The sequence below is a fragment of the Triticum aestivum genome, chromosome 2D (genome assembly GCF_018294505.1).
Source record: "Triticum aestivum cultivar Chinese Spring chromosome 2D, IWGSC CS RefSeq v2.1, whole genome shotgun sequence".
Taxonomy (NCBI): Eukaryota; Viridiplantae; Streptophyta; class Magnoliopsida; order Poales; family Poaceae; genus Triticum; species Triticum aestivum.
The window spans coordinates 32830546-32854879 of NC_057799.1; the positions used below are offsets into that span (position 1 = coordinate 32830546).

Genomic DNA, 24334 nt, shown 5'->3' on the forward strand with positions numbered 1-24334 from the left:
TCGGCAACATGCAACCCCAATCTCATCTTCTTCTCTTCAACTATTTTCAATTTTTCTTTCAAGTAATTTTTTTCTTTTTCAACCAAATTTAACATCTCGACGATAGGGTCGGTTGGAATTTCCGGTTCACATACCTCCTAGATAAAAACATCTATGTCACGTTGGTCGGCATAATTGTCATAAACATTAAATGAAACAAATAGTTATAAAAAAAAATACCACATCCGAATCATAGACCGGACGAGGGCCGACGGGGCGGATACCAAAACCATGTATCTATATAAAAACAAACAATAATAAAAGTAAGAAAATTATACAAGTATCTATCTAAATCATACAAGTAAGAATTTTTTCTTTTAAAAAGAAGATAAGAACAAGAGCTCACCACGGTGGTGCCGGCGATGAGATCGGCGCAGGCAATCGACGGCGGTGAGGACGGGGACGGGATGGGATGGACCGCCAAATCTAGATAAATCTTGGGGAAAATGGAGCTTCGAGGTCGAGCTTGGAGAGGAGAAAGCTTAAGTGTGGCATTTCATTGAACACCTCATGTGCATAGGAGGTGAGAGAAGTGAAGAACACACCTCCCACACGCCGGCCGGCCAAAAAAATAGAGGAATGAGTGGGCAGGGGCGTGTATATATATAGGCATCTCTTTAGTCCCGGTTGGTGGCTAGCACCGCGACAGAAGATAGACCTTTGGTCCTCGTTCCAGCCATCAACCGGGACTAAAGGGGCTGCGCTAGGAGCGAGGCCCTTTAGTCCCGGATCGTGTCTGGAACCGGGACCAAAGGGGCCAGACGAACCGAGACTGGTTCCTGCCGAGGCCTGGCCGGCGCCCTAGCCGCTCGAACCGGGATTGATGCACCCATTGATCCCGGTTCGAACCAGAACCGGGACTAATGCTCTGACCTGGCCAGGACCAAAGCCCTGTTTTCTACTAGTGGCTACAGGCGGCCATACCCGAAGACACCACCTGCGCTGTCATCCATAGTGACTAGCCGCCACACTTCACCTGATGGGACAGCTACAGCCGGCGCCGCCTCCCGGTCGTGGCCGACCGGCCGCATGTCCCCCCACTGTAGCCGGCGTCATGACTGAAGAACACTATGCGAGGGCCCCAGCCGGCCCTACCTATAAGCTAGCCTGACAGGCCTATATAAGGCAGGCTGGAGACCCCTAGAGGGGAGATAGACCCCCGAGAGTTCCATTCGCCCGCAGTACTTCCATCCCATCCACCCATAGCTCCTAGAGTAGCAGTCGGACAAGCAGCCGGACTAGTAGCCAAAACAGCTCAAGGAGCAACTCTATAATCTATCTCATAATATTAGAGAGATCCTGCAGGAGTAGGGGTGTTACCTCCTCATGAGGGCCCCGAACCTGGGTACATTGCGTCTACGCGCTTGTGCCCAATCCTGCTTGCGAGTGCCACCGTACGCGCAATTCGCTCCCACACCTCTCTTATGCCATCCCCTATGGCACTGCCGTGTGAGACACCACGACAGTTGGCGCCCATCGTGGGGCAAACAGCGGCGGCTTGAGTTACATTCTACACGGGACCACTTCGCTCCGGCGTCCGCGTCACCACCAGCCTCATCGCCACCTTCGACTCCCTCGACTTCGTCACCGACAACGCCGCTTGCTTTGCGCACTCCGCCTTCCCCGAGGACGGCTCCATCGTCCACTTCGGCGAGCACCGCATCTACGTCGCCCTCGTCCATGAGTACCCTGCTGCGGTGCACCCTTGCTCAGATCCTCTCCCTGAGAAGACGACTGGCAGTGAGAGCGGCAACACGCTCATCGTCTACCCTGAGGTGGTGGTTAGTGGCAACGGCGACCCGCAGGGTCACGCCCAAGCTCCCGAGCCCGGCACCGTCGACGCCCTACTCTACGACCTCGCCACGCCCATCGTCCCCGGCGACAACCCGGAGTTAGCCGCCCAGGCAATGGAGCACGCCCGCCGACGCCTCGTGAAAGGGGCAACCAGCGTCGACGCCATGCACCACCGGCTAGAAGCCCGTCTACGCGGGTTGAACGGAGCTCACGGCTTCACCCCCATGCCAGCACAGCCCAGCCGGATAGATGAGGTCAGGCGTCACGGTGGAGGGCTAAGGGCCGAGATGGGCATTAGTAACGAGCCAACATCTCCGCCCAGCTACCGCGAGCCTATCTACAGCACCCCCGCCAAGAACATGAAGGCGGCCCAGATCGCTCAGGCCGACCTAGCTGGCCTACAGGAGGAAGATTTCCTCCAGCAGCAGTAGCGCGTCCAGGACCTCATCGACGCCGCGAACACCCAACATGACATCTACAACAGAGCCCGCACCGGCTCCGCCGCCATCGCCCTTGCGGGCGCACCTCCGCCAAACGCCCCGTCTAATCGCCAAGCCTCTTCCCCGCATGTCGTCCCACAAGGCTCCCGCCAACCGGATGCCCACAAAGAGCGCATCATCAACTCCCGCCAGCCAGCCAGACGCGACAATGAGCCGGCTGCAGGAGGCAGACGGAACAACAGCGATGGGGGCAACCGGGGCAATCAGCCGGCCCCACGAATAGCCGCCTCCCGAGCGAACTCCCGTGGCAACGTTCATGACCGTCTGGGGCCCCGGAGTCGGCGAAGACGCCCGCTCCCGCCTCGACGCGACAGAAATATCCCGCAAGCTGGAGGAGGAAGACATCGAGGGACATCCGTGTATTGGGCCACGCATCGCGAAGGACCTGTTCCCACCCGGCTTCACCCTTCCCCGGAGCACGCCCAAGTACAACGGCGGCACCAAGAAGACTGGCTCGCCGACTACGTGACTGTGACGCCCGGATATTTAGGTTACAGTAAACCTCTGCTAATGATGCCACGTCACTGTTGATAAACTAGCATTAGTTCAAAACAATTCCAATTTAAATTTAAAATAAAAACAAACAACAAAAGTTTTCAAACACTAAAAACTAAAATGTTCACAATATTGCAAAAATTACCAAAGCTGTTATAAAAATAAAACCAACAATTTAGAAACTCCAGAAATGCTCCTAGAAATTAAAACAGTGGACCAACGGCACATCACTTGGCCTTTTCGATTTCTAAAATAATTAAACCTTTTCGAAAGACCTTCAGCTTTTTGTGGTATTACTATATAATGCAATGATGTTCATGTCACAAGCTACATGATTTACAAAAGTCCTTTGGTGGTTAAGCAATTAACAAACCAGAGCAAAAATAAAATAAAAACTCTAGAAAAGGAAAAAAAAGAAATAAAAGAACCCCCCCGACTGGGCCTTGGCCCAGTTGGCCGAAGGAGCCAGTCGGCCAGCCGACTCACTCCCGCACCCCCTGGCCTACTAGGCCTCCTCCATCGCCCGAAACCCTAACCCCCACCCCACTCGCTCCACTACACGCCCCCACTCTCCCTCTCCCCCGATCCAATCGGGATCAGGCTCGCCGCCGCCTGCCGTTTCCCAGGGAACCCCATCGCCAGCTGGCGCCGGCCCCGCCCCTCCCGGACTCCTCCGCATCCCTCCTCTGCCTCGTGCGGCATCGCCTGAAGCCGCGGCTCGCCTAGTCACCGACCCGTCGCCGTCGCGCACCATCGCCCTGCGCCCGTCCTTCGCCGCCCCGTCGTCGCTGGTGCTCCCCGTAGCCCGCCTCTTCGTCCACCTCCCCGCTGGGCTACATCGCCCCTCGCCGCTGCCCGAAGGCCTCCCCATTGCCGGACCACCCGCCGTCGCTGCTCGTCGCCGCAGCCCGGAGCTCCTCCGCCTCGTCCGTCGCCCTGTCCTCGACTCCCCTTCGACGGCTCCACCGAGCCCATTGCCTTCCCCCTGGAGCTCCCCTGTGAGGAACCCTCCCTCCTATCCTCCTTCCCCTCCTCCCGTACGGCCACCGTCCGCCACTCCCTCACGTCGCGCGCGCGTGCGCCGACGCGCACCAAGGTGCCCCGCGCGCCTCCCTTTGCTCTGGCCACCGAGGCCCGAGCCTGTCGTGGCCTTGCTCCGCGCCTGCCGCGGACCTCTGGCCGCGAACGGCGTCCTCCGCCACCCCCAACTGCTCCGCCTTCCTCGCTTCACCCCATGGCGCTGGCGCCGTCGCCTCGCCGGTGCCCCGCTGCGCCCTGCCCCGCGGCTGGATCGGGCGAGCGACCTGTCAGACGGGCTGCGCCCAGCGCCCGCTTCAGCCGCCTAGCGCCCGCCCCGTTAAGGCCTTGGGCCAATGACATATGGGCCCCACGCCCCAGAACAAAAAAAGGAACTAAAATAATAATAATGATTAAAATTAATTAATCAATCAATTAACTACCCCTGGTTAATTAACCTAATTAGTTAATTAAAACACTAATCTGTCACTGACTAATGGGGCCCATGCCCAGAAATAAAACAAAAGATAAGAGATTAATTAAATAATAATTGTTACATTAATTAATTAGTTACTAAGTTAATTAGTTAACTTTATTAACTTGCTTAATAACCTAATCAACCCGTTTAGTTAGTCAATTATTGTTTAGTAAGACATGTATCAATGACACATGGGTCCCACTGGTCCCATTGACCAGTCAAACCGCTGACTGGGATAATCCAGTCAATGACCTGCGGGTCCCATGGGCCCTTTTGACCAGTCAACGGTCCAGTCAAACTCTGACTGGACTTTTGACCAGGGCCCCACCTGTCAGCCTCACTACCACCTCTTTGGGTACACTTCTGTGTACCCATAGCATTTATTATTTAAATGAATTTCGAATTAAATTAAATCCAGGGAATCTAGAAAATGTTTAAATCTTTATAAATTAATATAAAATAATCCGTAGCTCGGATGAAAATACTTTGTACATGAAAGTTGCTCAGAACGACGAGACGAATCCGGAAACGCAGCCCGTTTGTCCGCCACACATCCCTAGCATAGCGAACACACAACTTTCCCCTCCGGTTCATCTGTTCGAAAACGCGAAACGCCGGGGATACTTTCCCGGATGTTTCCCCCCTTCGTCGGTATCACCTACTACCGCGTTAGGGCACACCTAGCACCGCGTATTGCCATGTTACGCTTTGTGATGCTTTGATTGCTTTGTTATTTATTGTGTTCCCCCTCCGTTACTTCTTTCCGGTAGACCCCGAGACTGCCGGTGACCCCCGTTCGACTACGGAGTTGACGACCCTTCCTTGCCAAAGCAACCAGGCAAGCCCCCCCCCTTGATCACCAGATATCACCTACTCTACTCTCTACTGCTTGCATTAGAGTAGTGTAGCATGTTACTGCTTTCCGTTAATCCTATTCTGTTGCATAGCCTGTCATTGTTGCTACAGTTGTTACCCTTACCTGCTATCCTACTGCTTAGTATAGGATGCTAGTGTTCCATCAGTGGCCCTACACTCTTGTCCGTCTGCCATGCTATCCTACTGGGTCGTGATCACTTCGGGAGGTGATCACGGGTATATACTATATACTTTATATACATGACACATGGGGTGACTAAAGTCGGGTCGGCTCGATGAGTACTCGCAAGTGATTCTGATGAGGGGGCTGAAAGGACAGGTGGCTCCATCCCGGTAGAGGTGGGCCTGGGTTCCTGACGGCCCCTGACTGTTACTTTGTGGCGGAGCGACAGGGCAGGTTGAGACCACCTAGGAGAGAGGTGGGCCTGGCCCTGGTCGGCGTTCGCGGATACTTAACACGCTTAACGAGATCTTGGTATTTGATCTGAGTCTGGCCATTTGGTCTATACGCACTAACCAACTACGCGGGAACAGTTATGCGCACTCGACGTCGTGGTATCAGCCGAAGCTCTTCTTGACATCAGCGACTGAGTGGCGCGCGCCTCATTGGACCGTAAGCTCGCGCTTGTATTAAGGGGGCTAGATCTGCTTCCGGCCGCGTATGCAATGTGCAGGTGTGCAATGGGCGATGGGCCCAGACCCCTGTGCGCATAGGATTTAGACCGGCGTGCTGACCTCTCTGTTGAGCCTAGGTGGGGCTGCGACGTGTTGATCTTCCGAGGCCGGGCATGACCCAGGAAAGTGTGTCCGGCTAAATGGGATCAAGCGTGTTGGGTTATGTGGTGCACCCCTGCAGGGAAGTTTATCTATTCGAATAGCCGTGTCCCTCGGTAAAAGGAGGACCCGGAGTTGTACCTTGACCTTATGACAACTAGAACCGGATACTTAATAAAATACACCGTTCCAAGTGCCAGATCCAACCCGGTGATCGCTCTCTAACAGGGCGACGAGGAGGGGATCGCCGGGTAGGATTATGCTATGCGATGCTACTTGGAGGACTTCAATCTACTCTCTTCTACATGCTGCAAGATGGAGATGGCCAGAAGCGTAGTCTTCGACAGGACTAGCTATCCCCCTCTTATTCTGGCATTCTGCAGTTCAGTCCACTGATATGCCCCTTTACACATATACCCATGCATATGTAGTGTAGCTCCTTGCTTGCGAGTACTTTGGATGAGTACTCACGGTTGTTGTCCTTCCTCTTTTCCCCCTTTCCTTTCGATCTGGTTGTCGTAACCAGATGCTGGAGCCCAGGAGCCAGACGCCACCGTCGACGATGACTCCTACTACACTGGAGGTGCCTGCTACTACGTGCAGCCCGCTGACGACGACCAGGAGTTAGTTAGGAGGATCCCAGGCAGGAGGCCTGCGCCTCGTTTGATCTGTATCCCAGTTTGTGCTAGCCTTCTTAAGGCAATCTTGTTTAACTTATGTCTGTACTCAGATATTGTTGCTTCCGCTGACTCGTCTATGATCGAGCACTTGTATTCGAGCCCTCGAGGCCCCTGCTTGTATTATGATGCTTGTATGACTTATTTTATTTTTAGAGTTGTGTTGTGATATCTTCCCGTGAGTCCCTGATCTTGATCGTACACGTTTGCGTGTATGATTAGTGTACGGTCAAATCGGGGGCGTCACAAGTTGGTATCAGAGCCAACTGCCTGTAGGAATCCCCCTTCCACACTCCTTGGCCGAAGTCGAGTCTAGACATTGCAAAACTTTTACTCACATGGTTGTGCGGCTTACGGGGCCACGTCGCCATTGGGTGGTATTAGGATCTTTTACTCCTTGTCTATACTCTGGGACTCTGAGATCTCTTCTATTCGGGTTAAGTGAATTTTGCTAAATCTAACATTAGGATCTCGTTATCACTTTCATCCGGAGAGCCCCTTATTACTGATAATCGTCTGCTGCACGTGAAGACCCTGAAGACACTCCCCGCTGTTAACCCGAGAACTTGTGTTCATCGCGTTTGCAATTCCCCTTCCACCGTCAACCCTTATGGATAACTACATGCAGTTGTCATTCATACATTCATCCCTAGTTGGTCTTGTTATTACAAGATACCCCGAAATACTCGTCGTTGTTTCGAGAATCCTTTTTGCCTACTGCCTTGCTGTTCTTTGCCACATAAATACCACTATGGATAATTTCTAGCACTCACCGGGTATTTGCTCATCCCCAGTTGATTCATGTATTTCACAAAAGTCCTCAAAATACTATTTGAACTTCCGAAAATCCTGAGGAGCCTTTTTGCTCTTGAAATTCTTGCTTACTTGCATTATGATTAATCTTAAGTCTAGTAATCTTGTTGACATCCATTGTCATTATCATTTTGAGTCCGTTAATTCAATTTGTTGCGAATGCTCGCAATCCTCAAACAGATCCTAGAATTCATCCTTCCGACTCAGACGTCATTTTAAACATGAACTGGTTCTCGACCGACCGAATAGCCGTCGGTTGTACCCGTAAGTTTACTCAACATATCCATCTTTAATCAGAGCGTTTGCTTCTGATCTCTTGATTTGGAAATCGCAACTCCTTTGCATTGAGATTTGAATTAGTTAGTTATTCCCCTAATCTGATGCCTTGCATTCTTTCTTCCTTTGATTGAGTACTGAAACTCACATCAGCTTCGTTGTGGATCGCCCGATCCATTGTTGGATTTCATCCGACATCGTCCTTCATATTCAATAACCTTGTGAGCCTTTCCACGGGTATATAATGCCTTTGGTAAATTGTATCTTCTGCTTTGTCAACCATGCTCTACTTTTGAGCTTGTGTTATTTACTTCTGAAGTTCGTGGTATATGTTCTAAGAAGCCCTGATGGCTTGAACCTATGCCTTCCTTAATATGTGTGAACTCGAAAGTTTTCACGAGTCATACTCTTCTGGTATTTTGCCATATAAAATTTCAACACTACAACTTCATCGAACGCGAGAAGTAAATGAAAGGATATGCATTGGAGAAGTGGGAGTCGACCTTGAACTTTGTGTTCATGCCCATGGACACGATGTAGATCTTCTCATCGAAGCTTCTTTTAAAATTAGTTATTCCCTTGGTATAAGTTCATCTTATATCTGGGATCTGGCCTTTTGCAATCGTGGTTCCGACCACGTTCTCCTTTAAATACCATTTCTCAGACAAGTTAAACCACTTGTCCTCTGCAGATCATTGCACCTGTCCAACCTTTACTTTAATCTATCGTCGAGTATTACCCCCTGGTATCTCGAGATAAACACAAAACATCATAACTTCTTAAGAGTTCTTCATCAAGTACTACATTTTCACCGATTCCAATTTTTCACGGGCTCTGAGTTATGAAACACTCAAAGACACCGATAACTGAATCGAGTCCACACTATGGTTCAACAACTCTTAGTAATCTTCTTTACGTACGAGTTCGTACCCGATCACGCCATTCCTAGCCTATTTGGCTATATCATTGTCGTGATGATTTTAAGTGTGCTACCTGGTCCTTATTGCCGGAACACAACTTTTCGACGATGAGCTAAGCTTACGTCGACCTTCCTCGTCTTATCATTTCGCCTTGGACAACAAGCTTGGTCTCGAGTTTGTGTCGTACCCGTGGTTTCAATAACCCTTCGCTTCATCATTCCTTTGACTTGATGTCATCGCCGATCGATTACACCTTCATCAAATCTCTTGACAATTGTGTCGTGATCATCATCAACATTTTAAGCTCTTCCAGGATATCAATCAGATTCATGATGGGAAATACCATCCTTGCCCCTCGATGATTTGTGTAATCATCGACAACATTCTTACCTTCCCCCAACACAAACTTGTTCATGTTTTGTGTTGTACCTTGATATCCTTGCTATCTAGCTTAGGTTATGTTCTACCTTGTAGTATTACTGTCTTCTATATCAAGAATGTTGTGAGGATTGCTCCACCTCTTAAGAATTCTTGGTATAGTGATACTTCTCACCATCACCACTCTTTCTTGGTCCCCATGTTGTTTCTAACCGAAATACCGACAAATGGTCTGTGATGTGTAAATTCTAAACTCCTAGCAACCCTATTGCTTTGAAGTTATTGGTCTATAGTTTCATTCTACGTCTATGGCTTATTGAATCATCATTCGGCCATTGATCGTGCTACCTAGGCCATATTTCGGGTGCACATTTCAACCAATGTTTAACTGTGTATGTTTTCCTCGAGCATACATCATTAAGTCATTCGATCTAGCTAATGTTATCTCCTTGCTCACATAGTTGTGGAAATCCATCTTTTGGAAATCTCAATGGGTTGTCGCTGAGTCAATCAGTCACCTCCTCACCTCTCCTTGATTTAATGATGAACTCTTGTTTCGGAACTCGCTTCCATAGTTCATTTCCCGGGAATCTTACAATGTCATCTCGTCAAATTGTGCCGCTCCTTTTCTTCTCAGGCATCCTAAGTCTAAGGTATCGTGACACCAATCAGATCTGAATCTCGGTCAGATGTGATGGTTGGAACATATTCCCAAGAGTTATAATGTTGGTCTTTATATGACCCGGTAAGGTTATGTCATGCATAGCGCACCTGGCCGGAGGCCCTATTGTTACAGATTCCTTTTCAGCAAGTTTATCCATTCTTCCATGAGGAAATTGTAAGACTTATTCTATAAGTTGTTTCTGATGGATCCTTTTTGTTTCCAAAGTCTGATCTTCACCTGTTGACCATGTCAATGCTATCTCGAAGCATGTCTATGGTACTCCGATTTTCAACAGGAACATTTGAAGCCCAATGCTAAATATTTCCTGCTCAATTATCCAAACACCGTTGTATGGGTAATGTCATGAAATTTCTCTCACCTTACCTAAAGAGTTTTCTACATTATATCCTGTCCTGGATATCATGCTCTGCTTGTCCTTGGGAAGGATATACCCTTGAAATATGTGTTTAAATACATTTTCCTTTCCATTGTTCTGTTTAAATCTAATAATCATATCTTCCTTTCCATTGTTTGGTTTAACCTTTCTTGTGATTTATATGATCTGAGCAGTAATAAGTCACTGCTTTTGTAAGCACCTCGGTGTACGACTTTGTCAGTAAGAACTTGTTACTATGGTCGATGATATTCCGGTAACCACCGATGGACGAGAACTTTGCCTATTGGTCCGCCTCGATTCGACGAGCAGGAAAATGGTTCTCTTCGTCCCTCGCCCTTGGTACCGATGTTGTTGCCGACATAAAAGACAGGCTACCCTTTGACATGCCTTGCTTGCATGATCACGCAAGACGTCTCCGCCCTTCCTACTTTTAACTCACATGGTGGGCCCATAACCCACAGTTCCACAGGATCGAAACCTGACTCTCCTGTACAACCCTGTTTCTCATGGTTTTTCCCCACGCTTGGCTTCGTATTTAATTCACGAGTCACCTTCCGTGTGATCATCAATTCTGGTATTAAACATAATACTTATTCCCGTTGCTTTGAACCCCTTTCACACTGTTTCAGGCAACGGACGATTGTCTATCCGCTTGAAACTTCTTATGGTACCTTCTTACTTGGCTCTCGATATGTTTCATTTGTTCAATTCGAGAGATACTCATGTGTTCATTCCTGGGTTAACCCCAAATGATTTCCCCTTATACCTTTCTATCGTTGTAGAGCATCCCATTACCTATTGGTAAGTACGACAGAATTTTTGAAGAAAGGAGGACGACTTCATCATGAGGACCTGGAGAAGAGGATTGAAGGCATCAACTTAATGGATCGACCTCTTCGAGAAGAGTAACCAAGACCGAGAAGACCCGTTAGAATTTCGTAACCAAATCCCTTTCCCCCTAGTCCCCCTCTTAAATCTCGGGACGAGATTTCTTGTAGTGGAGGAGATTTGTGACGCCCGGATATTTAGGCTACAGTAAACCTCTGCTAATGATGCCACGTCACCTAGGTTACTGTTGATAAACTAGCGTTAGTTCAAAACAATTCAAATTCAAATTTAAAATAAAAACAAACAACAAAAGTTTTCAAACACTAAAAACTAAAATGTTCACAATATTGCAAAAATTACCAAAGTTGTTATAAAAATAAAACCAACAATTTAGAAACTCCTGAAATGCCCCTAGAAATTAAAACAGTGGACCAACGGCACATCACTTGGCCTTTTCGATTTCTAAAATAATTAAACCTTTTCGAAAGACCTTCAGCTTTTTGTGGCATTGCTATATAATGCAATGATGTTCATGTGACAAGCTACATGATTTACAAAAGTCCTTTGGTGGTTAAGCAATTAACAAACCAGAGCAAAAATAAAATAAAAACTGTAAAAAAGAAAAAAAGGAAATAAAAGAACCCCCCCCCCCCCCGACTGGGCCTTGGCCCAGTTGGCCGAAGGAGCCAGTCGGCCCAGCCGACTCACTCCCGCACCCCCTGGCCTACTAGGCCTCCTCCACCCGCCGAAACCCTAACCCCCCACCCCCACTCGCTCCACTACACGCCCCCACTCTCCCTCTCCCCCGATCCAATCGGGATCAGGCTCGCCGCCGCCTGCCGTTGCCCAGGGAACCCCATCGCCAGCCGGCGCCGGCCCCGCCCCTCCCGGACTCCTCCGCATCCCTCCTCTCCCTCGTGCGGCATCGCCTGAAGCCGCGGCTCGCCTAGTCACCGACCCGTCGCCATCGCGCGCCATCGCCCTGCGCCCGTCCTTCGCCGCCCCGTCGTCGCCGGTGCTCCCCGTAGCCCGCCTCTTCGTCCACCTCCCCGCTGGGCTACATCGCCCCTCGCCGCTGCCCGAAGGCCTCCCCATCGCGGACCACCCGCCGTCGCTGCTCGTCGCCGCAGCCCGGAGCTCCTCCGCCTCGTCCGTCGCCCCGTCCTCGACTCCCCTTCGACGGCTCCACCGAGCCCATTGCCTTCCCCCTGGAGCTCCCCTGTGAGGAACCCCCCTCCTATCCTCCTTCCCCTCCTCCCGTACGGCCACCGTCCGCCACTCCCTCACGTCGCGCGCGCGTGCGCCGACGCGCACCAAGGTGCCCCGCGCGCCTCCCCCTGCTCTGGCCACCGAGGCCCGCGCCTGTCGTGGCCTTGCTCCGCGCCCGCCGCGGACCTCTGGCCGCGAACGGCGTCCTCCGCCACCCCCAACTGCTCCGCCTTCCTCGCTTCACCCCCTGGCGCTGGCGCCGTCGCCCCGCCGGTGCCCCGCTGCGCCCTGCCCCGCGGCTGGATCGGGCGAGCGCCCTGTCAGACGGGCTGCGCCCAGCGCCCGCTTCAGCCGCCTAGCGCCCGCCCCGTTAAGGCCTTGGGCCTATGACATATGGGCCCCACGCCCCAGAACAAAAAAAGGAACTAAAATAATAATAATGATTAAAATTAATTAATCAATCAATTAACTAACCCTGGTTAATTAACCTAATTAGTTAATTAAAACACTAATCTATCACTGACTAATGGGGCCCATGCCCAGAAATAAAACAAAAGATAAGAGATTAATTAAATAATAATTGTTAAATTAATTAATTAGTTACTAAGTTAATTAGTTAACTTTATTAACTTGCTTAATAACCTAATCAACCAGTTTAGTTAGTCAATTATTGTTTAGTAAGACATGTATCAATGACACATGGGTCCCACTGGTCCCATTGACCAGTCAAACCGCTGACTGGGATAACCCAGTCAATGACCTGCGGGTCCCATGGGCCCTTTTGACCAGTCAACGGTCCAGTCAAACTCTGACTGGACATTTGACCAGGGCCCCACCTGTCAGCCTCACTACCACCTCTTTGTGTACACTTCTGTGTACCCATAGCATTTATTATTTAAATGAATTTCGAATTAAATTAAATCCAGGGAATCTAGAAAATGTTTAAATCTTTATAAATTAATATAAAATAATCCGTAGCTCGGATGAAAATACTTTGTACATGAAAGTTGCTCAGAACGACGAGACGAATCCGGATACGCAGCCCGTTTGTCCGCCACACATCCCTAGCATAGCGAACACACAACTTTCCCCTCCGGTTCATCTGTTCGAAAACGCAAAACGTCGGGGATACTTTCCCGGATGTTTCCCCCCTTCGTCGGTATCACCTACTACCGCGTTAGGGCACACCTAGCACCGCGTATTGCCATGTTACGCTTTGTGATGCTTTGATTGCTTTGTTATTTATTGTGTTCCCCCTCCGTTACTTCTTTCCGGTAGCCCCCGAGACTGCCGGTGACCCCAGTTCGACTACGGAGTTGACGACCCTTCCTTGCCAAAGCAACCAGGCAAGCCCCCCCTCTTGATCACCAGATATCGCCTACTCTACTCTCTACTGCTTGCATTAGAGTAGTGTAGCATGTTACTGCTTTCCGTTAATCCTATTCTGATGCATAGCCTGTCATTGTTGCTACAGTTGTTACCCTTACCTGCTATCCTACTGCTTAGTATAGGATGCTAGTGTTCCATCAGTGGCCCTACACTCTTGTCCGTCTGCCATGCTATACTACTGGGCCGTGATCACTTCGGGAGGTGATCACGGGTATATACTATATACTTTATATACATGACACATGTGGTGACTAAAGTCGGGTCGGCTCGTTGAGTACCCGCAAGTGATTCTGATGAGGGGGCTGAAAGGACAGGTGGCTCCATCCCGGTAGAGGTGGGCCTGGGTTCCTGACGGCCCCCGACTGTTACTTTATGGCGGAGCGATAGGGCAGGTTGAGACCACCTAGGAGAGAGGTGGGCCTGGCCCTGGTCGGCGTTCGCGGATACTTAACACGCTTAACGAGATCTTGGTATTTGATCTGAGTCTGGCCATTTGGTCTATACGCACTAACCAACTACGCGGGAACAGTTATGGGCACTCGACGTCGTGGTATCAGCCGAAGCTCTTCTTGACGTCAGCGACTGAGTGGCGCGCGCCGCATTGGACTGTAAGCTCGCGCTTGTTAAGGGGCTAGGTCTGCTTCCGGCCGCGTACGCAACGTGCAGGTGTGCAATGGGCGATGGGCCCAGACCCCTGCGCGCATAGGATTTAGACCGGCGTGCTGACCTCTCTGTTGAGCCTAGGTGGGGCTGCGACGTGTTGATCTTCCGAGGCCGGGCATGACCCAGAAAGTGTGTCCGGCCAAATGGGATCGAGCGTGTTGGGTTATGTGGTGCACCCCTGCAGGGAAGTTTATCTATTCGAATAGCCGTGTCCCTCGGTAAAAGGACGACCCGGAGTTGTACCTTGACCTTATGACAACTAGAACCGGATACTTAATAAAATACACCCTTCCAAGTGCCAGATACAACCCGGTGATCGCTCTCTAACAGGGCGACGAGGAGGGGATCGCCGGGTAGGATTATGCTATGCGATGCTACTTGGAGGACTTCAATCTACTCTCTTCTACATGCTGCAAGATGGAGATGGCCAGAAGCGTAGTCTTCGACAGGACTAGCTATCCCCCTCTTATTCTGGCATTCTGCAGTTCAGTCCACTGATATGCCCTTTACACATATACCCATGCATATGTAGTGTAGCTCCTTGCTTGCGAGTACTTTGGATGAGTACTCACGGTTGCTTTCCTTCCTCTTTTCCCCCTTTCCTTTCTATCTGGTTGTCGCAACCAGATGCTGGAGCCCAGGAGCCAGACGCCACCGTCGACGACGACTCCTACTACACTGGAGGTGCCTGCTACTACGTGCAGCCCGCTGACGACGACCAGGAGTTAGTTAGGAGGATCCCAGGCAGGAGGCCTGCGCCTCGTTCGATCTGTATCCAGTTTGTGCTAGCCTTCTTAAGGCAATCTTGTTTAACTTATGTCTGTACTCAGATATTGTTGCTTCCGCTGACTCGTCTATGATCGAGCACTTGTATTCGAGCCCTCGAGGCCCCTGCTTGTATTATGATGCTTGTATGACTTATTTTATTTTTAGAGTTGTGTTGTGATATCTTCCCGTGAGTCCCTGATCTTGATCGTACACGTTTGCGTGTATGATTAGTGTACGGTCAAATCGGGGGCGTCACAAGTTGGTATCAGAGCCAACTGCCTGTAGGAATCCCCCTTCCACACTCCTTGGCCGAAGTCGAGTCTAGACATTGCAAAACTTTTACTAACATGGTTGTGCGGCTTACGGGCACATGTCGCCATTGGGTGGTATTAGGATCTTTTACTCCTTGTCTATACTCTGGGACTCTGAGATCTCTTCTATTCGGGTTAAGTGAATTTTGTTAAATCTAACATTAGGATCTCGTTATCACTTTCACCCGGAGAGCCCCTTATTACTGATGATCGTCTGCTGCACGTGAAGACCCTGAAGACACTCCCCGCTGTTAACCCGAGAACTTGTGTTCATCGCGTTTGCAATTCCCCTTCCACCGTCAACCCTTATGGATAACTACATGCAGTTGTCATTCATACATACATCCCTAGTTGGTCTTGTTCTTACAAGATACCCCGAAATACTCGTCGTTGTTTCGAGAATCCTTTTTGCCTACTGCCTTGCTGTTCTTTGCCCATAAATACCACTATGGATAATTTCTAGCACTCACCGGGTATTTGCTCATCCCCAGTTGATTCATGTATTTCACAAAAGTCCTCAAAATACTATTTGAACTTCCGAAAATCCTCAGGAGCCTTTTTGCTCTTGAAATTCTTGCTTACTTGCATTATGATTAATCTTAAGTCTAGTAACCTTGTTGACATCCATTGTCATTATCTTTGTTGAGATAATCTACTGTTATGAATCTTGTGCCACCAGCCTGTCCACTCTCCGTGATTTATATCGAATCTATATAGGAGCCAAGAGCTCAGAAGCTTTATTGCTAGATACAGCTGAAGCAGTAAGATGTTCATAGTGGAGTACTCATTTTTGGCAATGATCCCGAGCTAGCCGAGCTAAAGTATGATTCACTGTTGACAGGTCACGATCTCGAGCTTTCTTGACAGCACTATATATACGTGAATAGTCAACTCTTATGTGCAATCAACAGACCAAATATAGTAGCGAATAATGCCAACATGCATGGTTTTCGTCAACAAAAATATATAAGTACCCTCACTACATCATGTGATAGAAGTAATCATGCAGTGCACTTATCGATAGGAATCAAAGCTTAATCATAATGACTTAACTGGGCATGCAACCCTGATAGGTCCGAAGGGACGTACACTACTACATTTTGTGCAAGTTGCCAAGTAGAGTAGGTCGATTCTGTTGTTCACAGAGACTTGGTATATATTCTGACCCTTGGTTGATCCCAAGGGGTGAGGCTTGTACAGAAACGGAATTTCCTATTTTAGATTCAACGCTTCCTCGAGTCTTAAACTAAAATCAAAGCCACTCGATCATGAATGAAGCTAGCACTCGACAAGATGTCAACGCTTGCCTGCAATGCCGGTGCTATAACTAGCAAACAGAAGTGGGATCCAATTCCAAAGCACAGACCACCATAGCAGAGCTCGAGATCGAGAGCAAGAGAAGAAACAGATGGAGAAAATGGAGACGGAGATGGCGGCGCCGGCCAAGATGTTCCCGCTGGCTGTGGACTCTGAGCACAAGGCCAAGTCCTTCAGGCTCTTCTCCTTCGCCGCCCCGCACATGCGCGCCTTCCATCTCTCCTGGATGGCCTTCTTCGTCTGCTTCGTCTCCACCTTCGCCGCGGCGCCGCTCATCCCCATCATCCGCGACAACCTTAACCTCACTAAGCGCGACATCAGCAACGCCAGCGTGGCCTCCGTGTCCGGCTCCATCTTCTCGAGGGTCGCCATGGGCGTGGTGTGCGACCTCCTCGGCCCCCGCTACGGCTGCGCCTTCCTCGTCCTGCTCACGGCGCCCGCCGTGTTCTGCATGTCCCTCGTCCACGACCCGGCGGGCTACATCATGGTGCGCTTCCTCATCGGCTTCTCGCTCGCCACGCTCATCTCCTGCCAGTACTGGATGAGCACCATGTTCAGCGGCAACATCATTGGCGCCGTCAACGGGCTTGCCGCCGGCTGGGGCAACGTCGGCGGCGGCGCCACGCAGCTCATAATGCCACTCGTCTACGAGGCCATCCGCAGCAGGTGCGGCGCCACGCCCTTCTCGGCCTGGCGCGTCGCCTACTTCGGCCCCGGCACGCTGCACATTGTCGTCGGCATCATGGTGCTCACGCTGGGGCAGGACCTCCCCGACGGCAACCTCTGGAGCCTGCAGAACAAGGGCCAAGTCGCCAAGGACAAGTTCGCCAAGGTGGCCTGGGGTGCCATAACCAACTACCGTAGCTGGATCTTCGTGCTCCTCTACGGATACTCCGCTGGCGTCGAGCTCTGCACCAACAACGTCATCGCCGAGTACTACTACGACCACTTCCACCTAGGCCTCCGCACCGCCGGCACCATCGCCGCCAGCTTTGGACTCGCCAACATTTTCGTGCGCTCCATGGGCGGCTACTTCTCCGACGTCGGCGCGCGCTACTTTGGAATGCGCGCCCGTCTCTGGAACATTTGGATCCTCCAGACCGCCGGCGGCGCCTTCTGCTTCTGGCTCGGCCGCGCCTCGAGCCTGCCCGCTTCCGTCACCGCCATGGTCCTCTTCTCCATCTGCGCCCAGGCCGCTGAGGGCGCCATCTTCGCGGTCATACCCTTCGTCTCCCGCCGCTCCCTCGGCATCGTCTCGGGGATGACCGGCGCCGGCGGGACCTTGGGCGCGGCCTTCAACCAGCTGCTCTTCTTCACCTCGTCCAAGTACGGCACTGGGCAGGGGCTCCAGTACATGGGCATAGTGACAATGGCATGCACGCTGCCAGTCATGCTTGTGCATTTCCCGCAGTGGGGCTCCATGCTCTTCCCAGCCAACGTCGGCGCTGACGAGGACAAGTACTACGGCGCGGAGTGGTCGGAGGAGGAGAAGAGCAAGGGACTCAACGCCCGCACCGTCAAGTTCGCCCAGAACTGCCGATCAGAGCGCGGCAGGCACCGCAACGCCATCCTCGCCAACGACACCAACCAGCATGCATGAGTATTTAGGTTGGATTGAAATGTGCCCAAAAAGAAGGATGCCACGTCTTGGTCAACTAGCAATGGCAGTATTATATATCTTCATCATCAAGATCCTTTCTTTTATCATTAAACGCTAAAACTATCTTCAATGGAATAAGGATTGCATGTGGGTGAATTTCAGGTCCTTGTTTAACACTTGACATAAATTAAAGAGGTTTGACATGGCAGTCTATGATGTGGGAAGTCTAAGAAGCACGTACAACTATGAATGGAGATAAAAATGCAATATTTTCTAGTATTGTCTATCTTGAGATAACAATCCTCATGATATTATGTGAAGTCGACCGCACCAATATTTGCCTGCAGGACATGAATGCTTGTTAACGTTGGTGTGAGGCTGGGGTTATTGATCGGATCATACGGTGACACTAAGTAGTCTCTCCCTGATAATTGAACTATAGTTTGGACGCAACCGCCCCCGCGTCGTCCGGACGGACGGCACGGGCGGCTCCCGATCCAGTTTCTTCGGGACCTCCCCACCTCTCTCGCTTCCCTCGCCGCCGCCGGACGACGCTGCCGGGCAAAGCCTGTGTGGCTGACGGCGGCGGCGGGGCTCCGGGCGATGGCTTCTACGCAAGGCGCTGAACGGCGCGCGAGGTGAACAACAACTCAGCAGCGATCTTCATGCAACGTCCGAAGGCTAGAGCGATCTGCGCATGGACATGCAGCGGCAGGCGATCTGTGCACAGGGACATGCATAGGTCAATGGCTAGAGCGATCTGGGATTCTGAACTGGGCAGCATGGTGATGCCTTGGCAATGGCCTGGGTGGAGATGACCATCCATTCTCCTCCAGCAGCCTGCGGTCAAGATCATGCAGGTTCGGACCGAAGCTTCCTCCGGCTGTCCAGTACGTTGAGCATGGCAGCGTTGGTGATAAGGGTCATCTTCCCAAGCGACCCAAGACGCTCGCCGCTGTTGCCGCCGGCAGATCACAAGGCCGAAGGAGGTTGGTGGTGGCGCCTTGGGACTTACATCGGTTGACCGATGCTTGTCACTTGGCCGCAGGTGGTTCGTCCGATCGATGCGAGGGGGCAATTTTCGTCCTGACCATGGCGGCACCGTCCGGCCACTCGAGCCGCAGATTGCAGTGGCCATTCAAGGGTCTTCATGAGAGTTTTTTCTTAGGATCCACTGGTTGTTGCCAGCAGCTCGCACTGGCGAGGTTGTGTGATGTAACCGGAAGGCTCCATTGGGAGTTTCGGTGGCTCTCAATCTGGCCAGTTTGCATTCAGCGGTGAGATAAATTCTATGGATGACGGCTTGACGCAGAGGAGATGGTTGTGCAGCGGCAAGCCATGCCGGCATGTAAAGACTGTGCCTCACTTTTAGCTGCTGGGATCGCGGAAAGTGGTGGCGACAACATGATGACTTTGATTTGGTGGTGCTTCTTGAGTACCCGGTCTCGAGTTCCGGGGTGAAAACCCTAGGTCTGACCTGAATTGGTTATACCTGGCGATGGCGATGTTTTTGCGTCGTTACCTTGATGAAGGCATTGCTCGGATGTGCTCGGACTTGTTCTTCAGGGTGAAAACCTAGAGTCTGACCTTTGTTGGTCGGGTCCAGTGACGGCGACGTTTAAGCGTCGTTTCCTTCCTGAAGGCGTTGCTGTTGAAGAAACTTTCTCGTTGCGCTTGTTCTGTCAAGAGATGGTTGGTGCGGATATGGTCGTTGATGTAGTTTATCAACCGTTGTTTTGATCGTTTCAGAGTGTTTTTTCTTTTTCTTTTCCCTCGCTTAGGCATAGCTTGAGTCTTGTATGACTTTGCTCTTTGCTGGCGTTTTTTTTCCTCTTTTGTGTGTGTTGGTGTTGGCTGTGTGCATCCTGGTTATGCAGAGGCCGGGTGTGTGCTCAATGTGTTTGTATCCCCTTGATGCTTCATTTTGAGTTAATAAAATCCACCCTTTGTCGAAAAAAAGTAGTCTCTCCCTCCGGCCGATCATCAATGTGGGAATAACGGAGATTCACAGTGCCTCGACCGCATCCACAGGGAGACCCTTTAATTACTAGTGCCAGTAGGCGTATCACCAGCCCCCGCTCCGGGGAGAGGAGGTTATCGAGGACTTTGGCCAACGACGGACAGTGCCGCCGCCAGCAGGCTAGATAACGCGTTCGTGGTCTGTTTTGGTCAGGGTCATGACAATGATCCTTCCGCGAGTTCACCTACGAAAACCTTGTTATGACTTTTCCTTTCTCTAAATGATAAGGTTCAATGAACTCGCGACGTCGGGGGCGGCGAACCGCCCCAGTTGCCGCGATCTGAACACTTCACGGGACCAGTCAATCGGTAGGAGTGACGAGCGTTGTGTACAAAGGGCAGGGACGTAGTCAACACGAGCTGATCACTCATGCTTAATAGGCATTCCTCGTTGAAGACCAACAATTGCAATGATCTATCTCCATCACGATAAAATTTCCCAAGATTACCCGGGCCTGTCGGCCAAGGCTATATACTCGTTGAATACATCAGTGTAGCGCGTGTGCGGCCCAGAACATCTAAGGGCTTCACAGACCTGTTATTGCGTCAACCTTCCATCGCCTAAACGGCGATAGTCCCTCTAAGAAGCTAGGTGCGGAGGGATGGCTCCGCATAGCTAGTTAGCAGGGTGAGGTCTCGTTCGTTAATGGAATTACCAGACAAATCGCTCCACCAACTAAGAACGGCCATGCACCACCACCCATACAATCAAGAAAGAGCTCTCAGTCTGTCAATCCTTGCTATGTCAGGACCTGGTAAGTTTCCCCGTGTTAAGTCAAGTTATAAGCCGCAGGCTCCATTGGTGGTGCCCTTCCATCAATTCATTTAAGTTTCAGCCTTGCGACCATACTCCCCCGCGGAACCCAAAGACTTTGATTTCTCAAAAGGTGCCGGCGGAGTCCTAAGCAACATCCGCCGATCCCTGGCCGGCATCGATTATGGGTGAGACTAGGATGGTATCTGATCATCTTCGAGCCCCCAACTTTCATTCTTGATTAATGAAAACATCCTTGGCAAATGCTTTCGCAGTTGTTCATTTTTCATAAATCCAAGAATTTCACCTATGACTATGAAATACGAATGCCCTCGACTGTCCCTATTAATCATCACTCCGATCCCGAAGGCCAACACAATAGGACCGGAATCCTGTGATGTTATCCCATGCTAATGTATCCAAAGCGATGCCTTGCTTTGAGCACTCTAATTTCTTCAAAGTAACGATGCCGGAGGCACGACCCGGCCAATTAAGGCTAGGAGTGCATCGCCGGCTGAAGGGTCGAGTAGGTCGGTGCTCGTCGTGAGGCGGGCCGGCCGACCCGGCTCAGAGTCCAACTAAGAGCTTTTTAACTGCAACAACTTAAATATATGCTATTGGAGCTAGAATTATCGCGGCTGCTGGCACCAGACTTGCCCTCCAATGGATCATCGTTAAGGGATTTAGATTGTACTCATTCCAATTACCAGACACTAATGCGCCCGGTATTGTTATTTATTGTCACTACCTCCCCATGTCAGGTTTGGGTAATTTGCGCGCCTCCTGCCTTCCTTGGATGTGGTAGCCGTTTCTCAGGCTCGCTCTCTGGAATCAAACCCTAATTCTCCGTCACCCGTCACCACCATGGTAGGCCCCTATCCTACCATCGAAAGTTGATAGGGCAGAAATTCGAATGATGCGTCACCGGCACGAGGGCCGTGCGATCCGTCGAGTTATCATGAATCATCGGATCAGCGGGTAGAGCCCGCGTCAGCCCTTTATCTAATAAATGCCCCTCCCAGAAGTCAGGGTTTGTTGTACGTATTAGCTCTAGAATTACTATGGTTATCCGAGTAGCGCGTACCATCAAACAAACTATAACTGATTTAATGAGCCATTCACAGTTTCACAGTTCAAATTGGTTCATACTTGCACATGCATGGCTTAATCTTTGAGACAAGCATATGACTACTGGCAGGATCAACCAGGTAGCACGTCCTCTTTGACGTCCAGCGTTGGTAGTTGTCCGCACATCCACTTGCGTGGCAAGGCAGAGGCAACATCCGGGCCGGTTGTCGCAATTGAGAGGGCTAAGTTCGTCCTACTGGTATGAGGATCGGCGCAGAATATTGCGTATCCTACCACTAACTGTGGAGAGGTAGAGGCAACACCTGTTCCGGTTGTTCTCAAGTTCGGAGAGCTTCTTAGGGTCGGGTCAAGGAAGTCAAATGGGCCAAGACACTTTATCATTAGCAGCATCCGAGACCAACGGCGGGAGCGAGGATGGATTGACAGCACGGAAAGAGTAAACATGCCCGACACCACGAGGCAACACCGCAAGCACCATTTAATTGGCCGCAGCAGGACACCCGAAGGTGGCCACCGCGAGGCAACCGTGTAAAACATATCACTAATTCCCGTAGTCCGGGTACTAGCACGCAAGCACTTGAAAAGGCAATGGTAACATAAGACACAGGACTGATGGGACACGGCGCCGGTAGTCGGCCGCACGAAGACGGGGGATCTACCGGCAGACACAGGTCCAAAACCACTCATGCGCTCGTGTAGCCACAGCGGTCAAGCCTACCAAGCCTCCCCCACGCAAAGCACGGGGGAATCACTTGCACGTAGGCGTCCGGAGTGTCCACAGCGCGTGGGTGTTGCAACGACAACGGGAACATTAGAGGGGCAATAATTTTCCAAAGGCAACAAACACACCACCCGAATGCACCTCGAGTAGCGAGGAAGCAATTGCCCGTACAGAATCACGGACGTCACGTTGTAATCACCTTTTTGGTATCATACCGTCTAGAACGCACTGGAGACCGGGGCAACGGCAAGCAGCTAGCACCAAAGACACCGGATGGACGCGTTATCCGTGGCGCAACCCAAGAATCGTCAGTTTTCACGATGTAACACCCAACCGAATTCTAGTCCTGGAACCAGATATTACGTGTAAACGGGACAAAGAGAACATCATCTGACCGAACCGATCCCTACATTGGCTAGGCACCTGTGGTATCTGGCCGAAACCACGGCCCGGCTACTTTCCCCACGGGTCAAGGGGAGGCGCCACCCTCCCCCTACTACACCTGGGGAACGCACCCCCCTTGGATCCCTGCCCTTCAGGTTGTGAAGGAGGGGTACACTGCTGCCACGGCAGAGAAACAACCAATTTTTCTGCCGTGGCAGGACTTCCTGCACGTGTGTTTTCACGTTTTAGCCATTCTGACCATCGTTTTCTTGTTTTGGGCTATTTCCACCGTAACCAACGTGATGGCTGTGTCTGCTTCACGTTTAGACAATGTTGGGCCGACTTCGCCCCTGTTACACGTTTTTTGTTGTTTTGGCCGTTTTGGCCACCGGCACCCACGTTTTGCATGTCGCCCAGCCAAACGGTGTCCAGACGTGTCCATTTCATGTGTAGACGACGTCACGCCGCCTCCGCCTTCTCCCCGGTTCCACGTTTTCCGTCGTTTTGGCCACCGGCGCCCACGTTTTGCGTGTCGCCCAGCCAAACGGGTCCAGCCGTGTCCGTTTCACGTTTACACGACGTCGGGCCGACTTCGCCCCGGTTACACGTGTTCCGTCGTTTCGGCCACCGGCGCCCACGTTTTGCCTGTCGCCTAGCCAAACGGCGTCCAGACGTGTCGATTTCACGTTTACACGAAGTTGGGCCGACTTCGCCCTGGTTACACGTTTTCCGTCGTTTTGGCCGTTTTGGCCACCGGCACCCACGTTTTGCCTGTCGCCCAGCCAAGCGGCGTCCAGACGTGTCCACTTCACCTGTAGACGACGTCGGGCCGCCTTCTCCCCAGTTCCACGTTTTCCGTCGTTTTGGCCGTTTCCGTCGTTTTGGCCACCGGCGCCCACGTTTTGCCTGTGGCTGAGCCAAACGGCGTCCAGCCATGTCCGTTTCACGTTTACACGACGCCAGGCCGACTTCGCCCCGGTTACACTTTTCCGTTGTTTTGGCCACCGGCGCCCACGTTTTGCCTGTTGCCCAGCCAAACGGCGTCCAGACGTGTTTGTTTCACGTTTACACGACGTCGGACCGACTTCTCCCCCTTTCCACGTTTTCCTCAGGTTCCCATGTTTTGGCCACTGGTACCCACGTCTTGCCCGTTGCCTAGCCAAACGGCGTCCAACCGTGTCCGT

General features: G+C 51.2%; 1 protein-coding gene across 1 annotated transcript; it reads left to right on the top strand.

Annotated features, from left to right (window-relative positions):
• The first annotated feature begins 16639 nt into the window (after positions 1–16639).
• On the top strand, positions 16640–18384 carry LOC123048522 (high-affinity nitrate transporter 2.1). The gene has a single exon (XM_044471607.1). The coding sequence runs from the start codon at positions 16675–16677 to the stop codon at positions 18181–18183; it is 1509 nt and encodes a 502-aa protein (XP_044327542.1). The 5' UTR covers positions 16640–16674; the 3' UTR covers positions 18184–18384.
• Positions 18385–24334: the final 5950 nt, after the last annotated feature.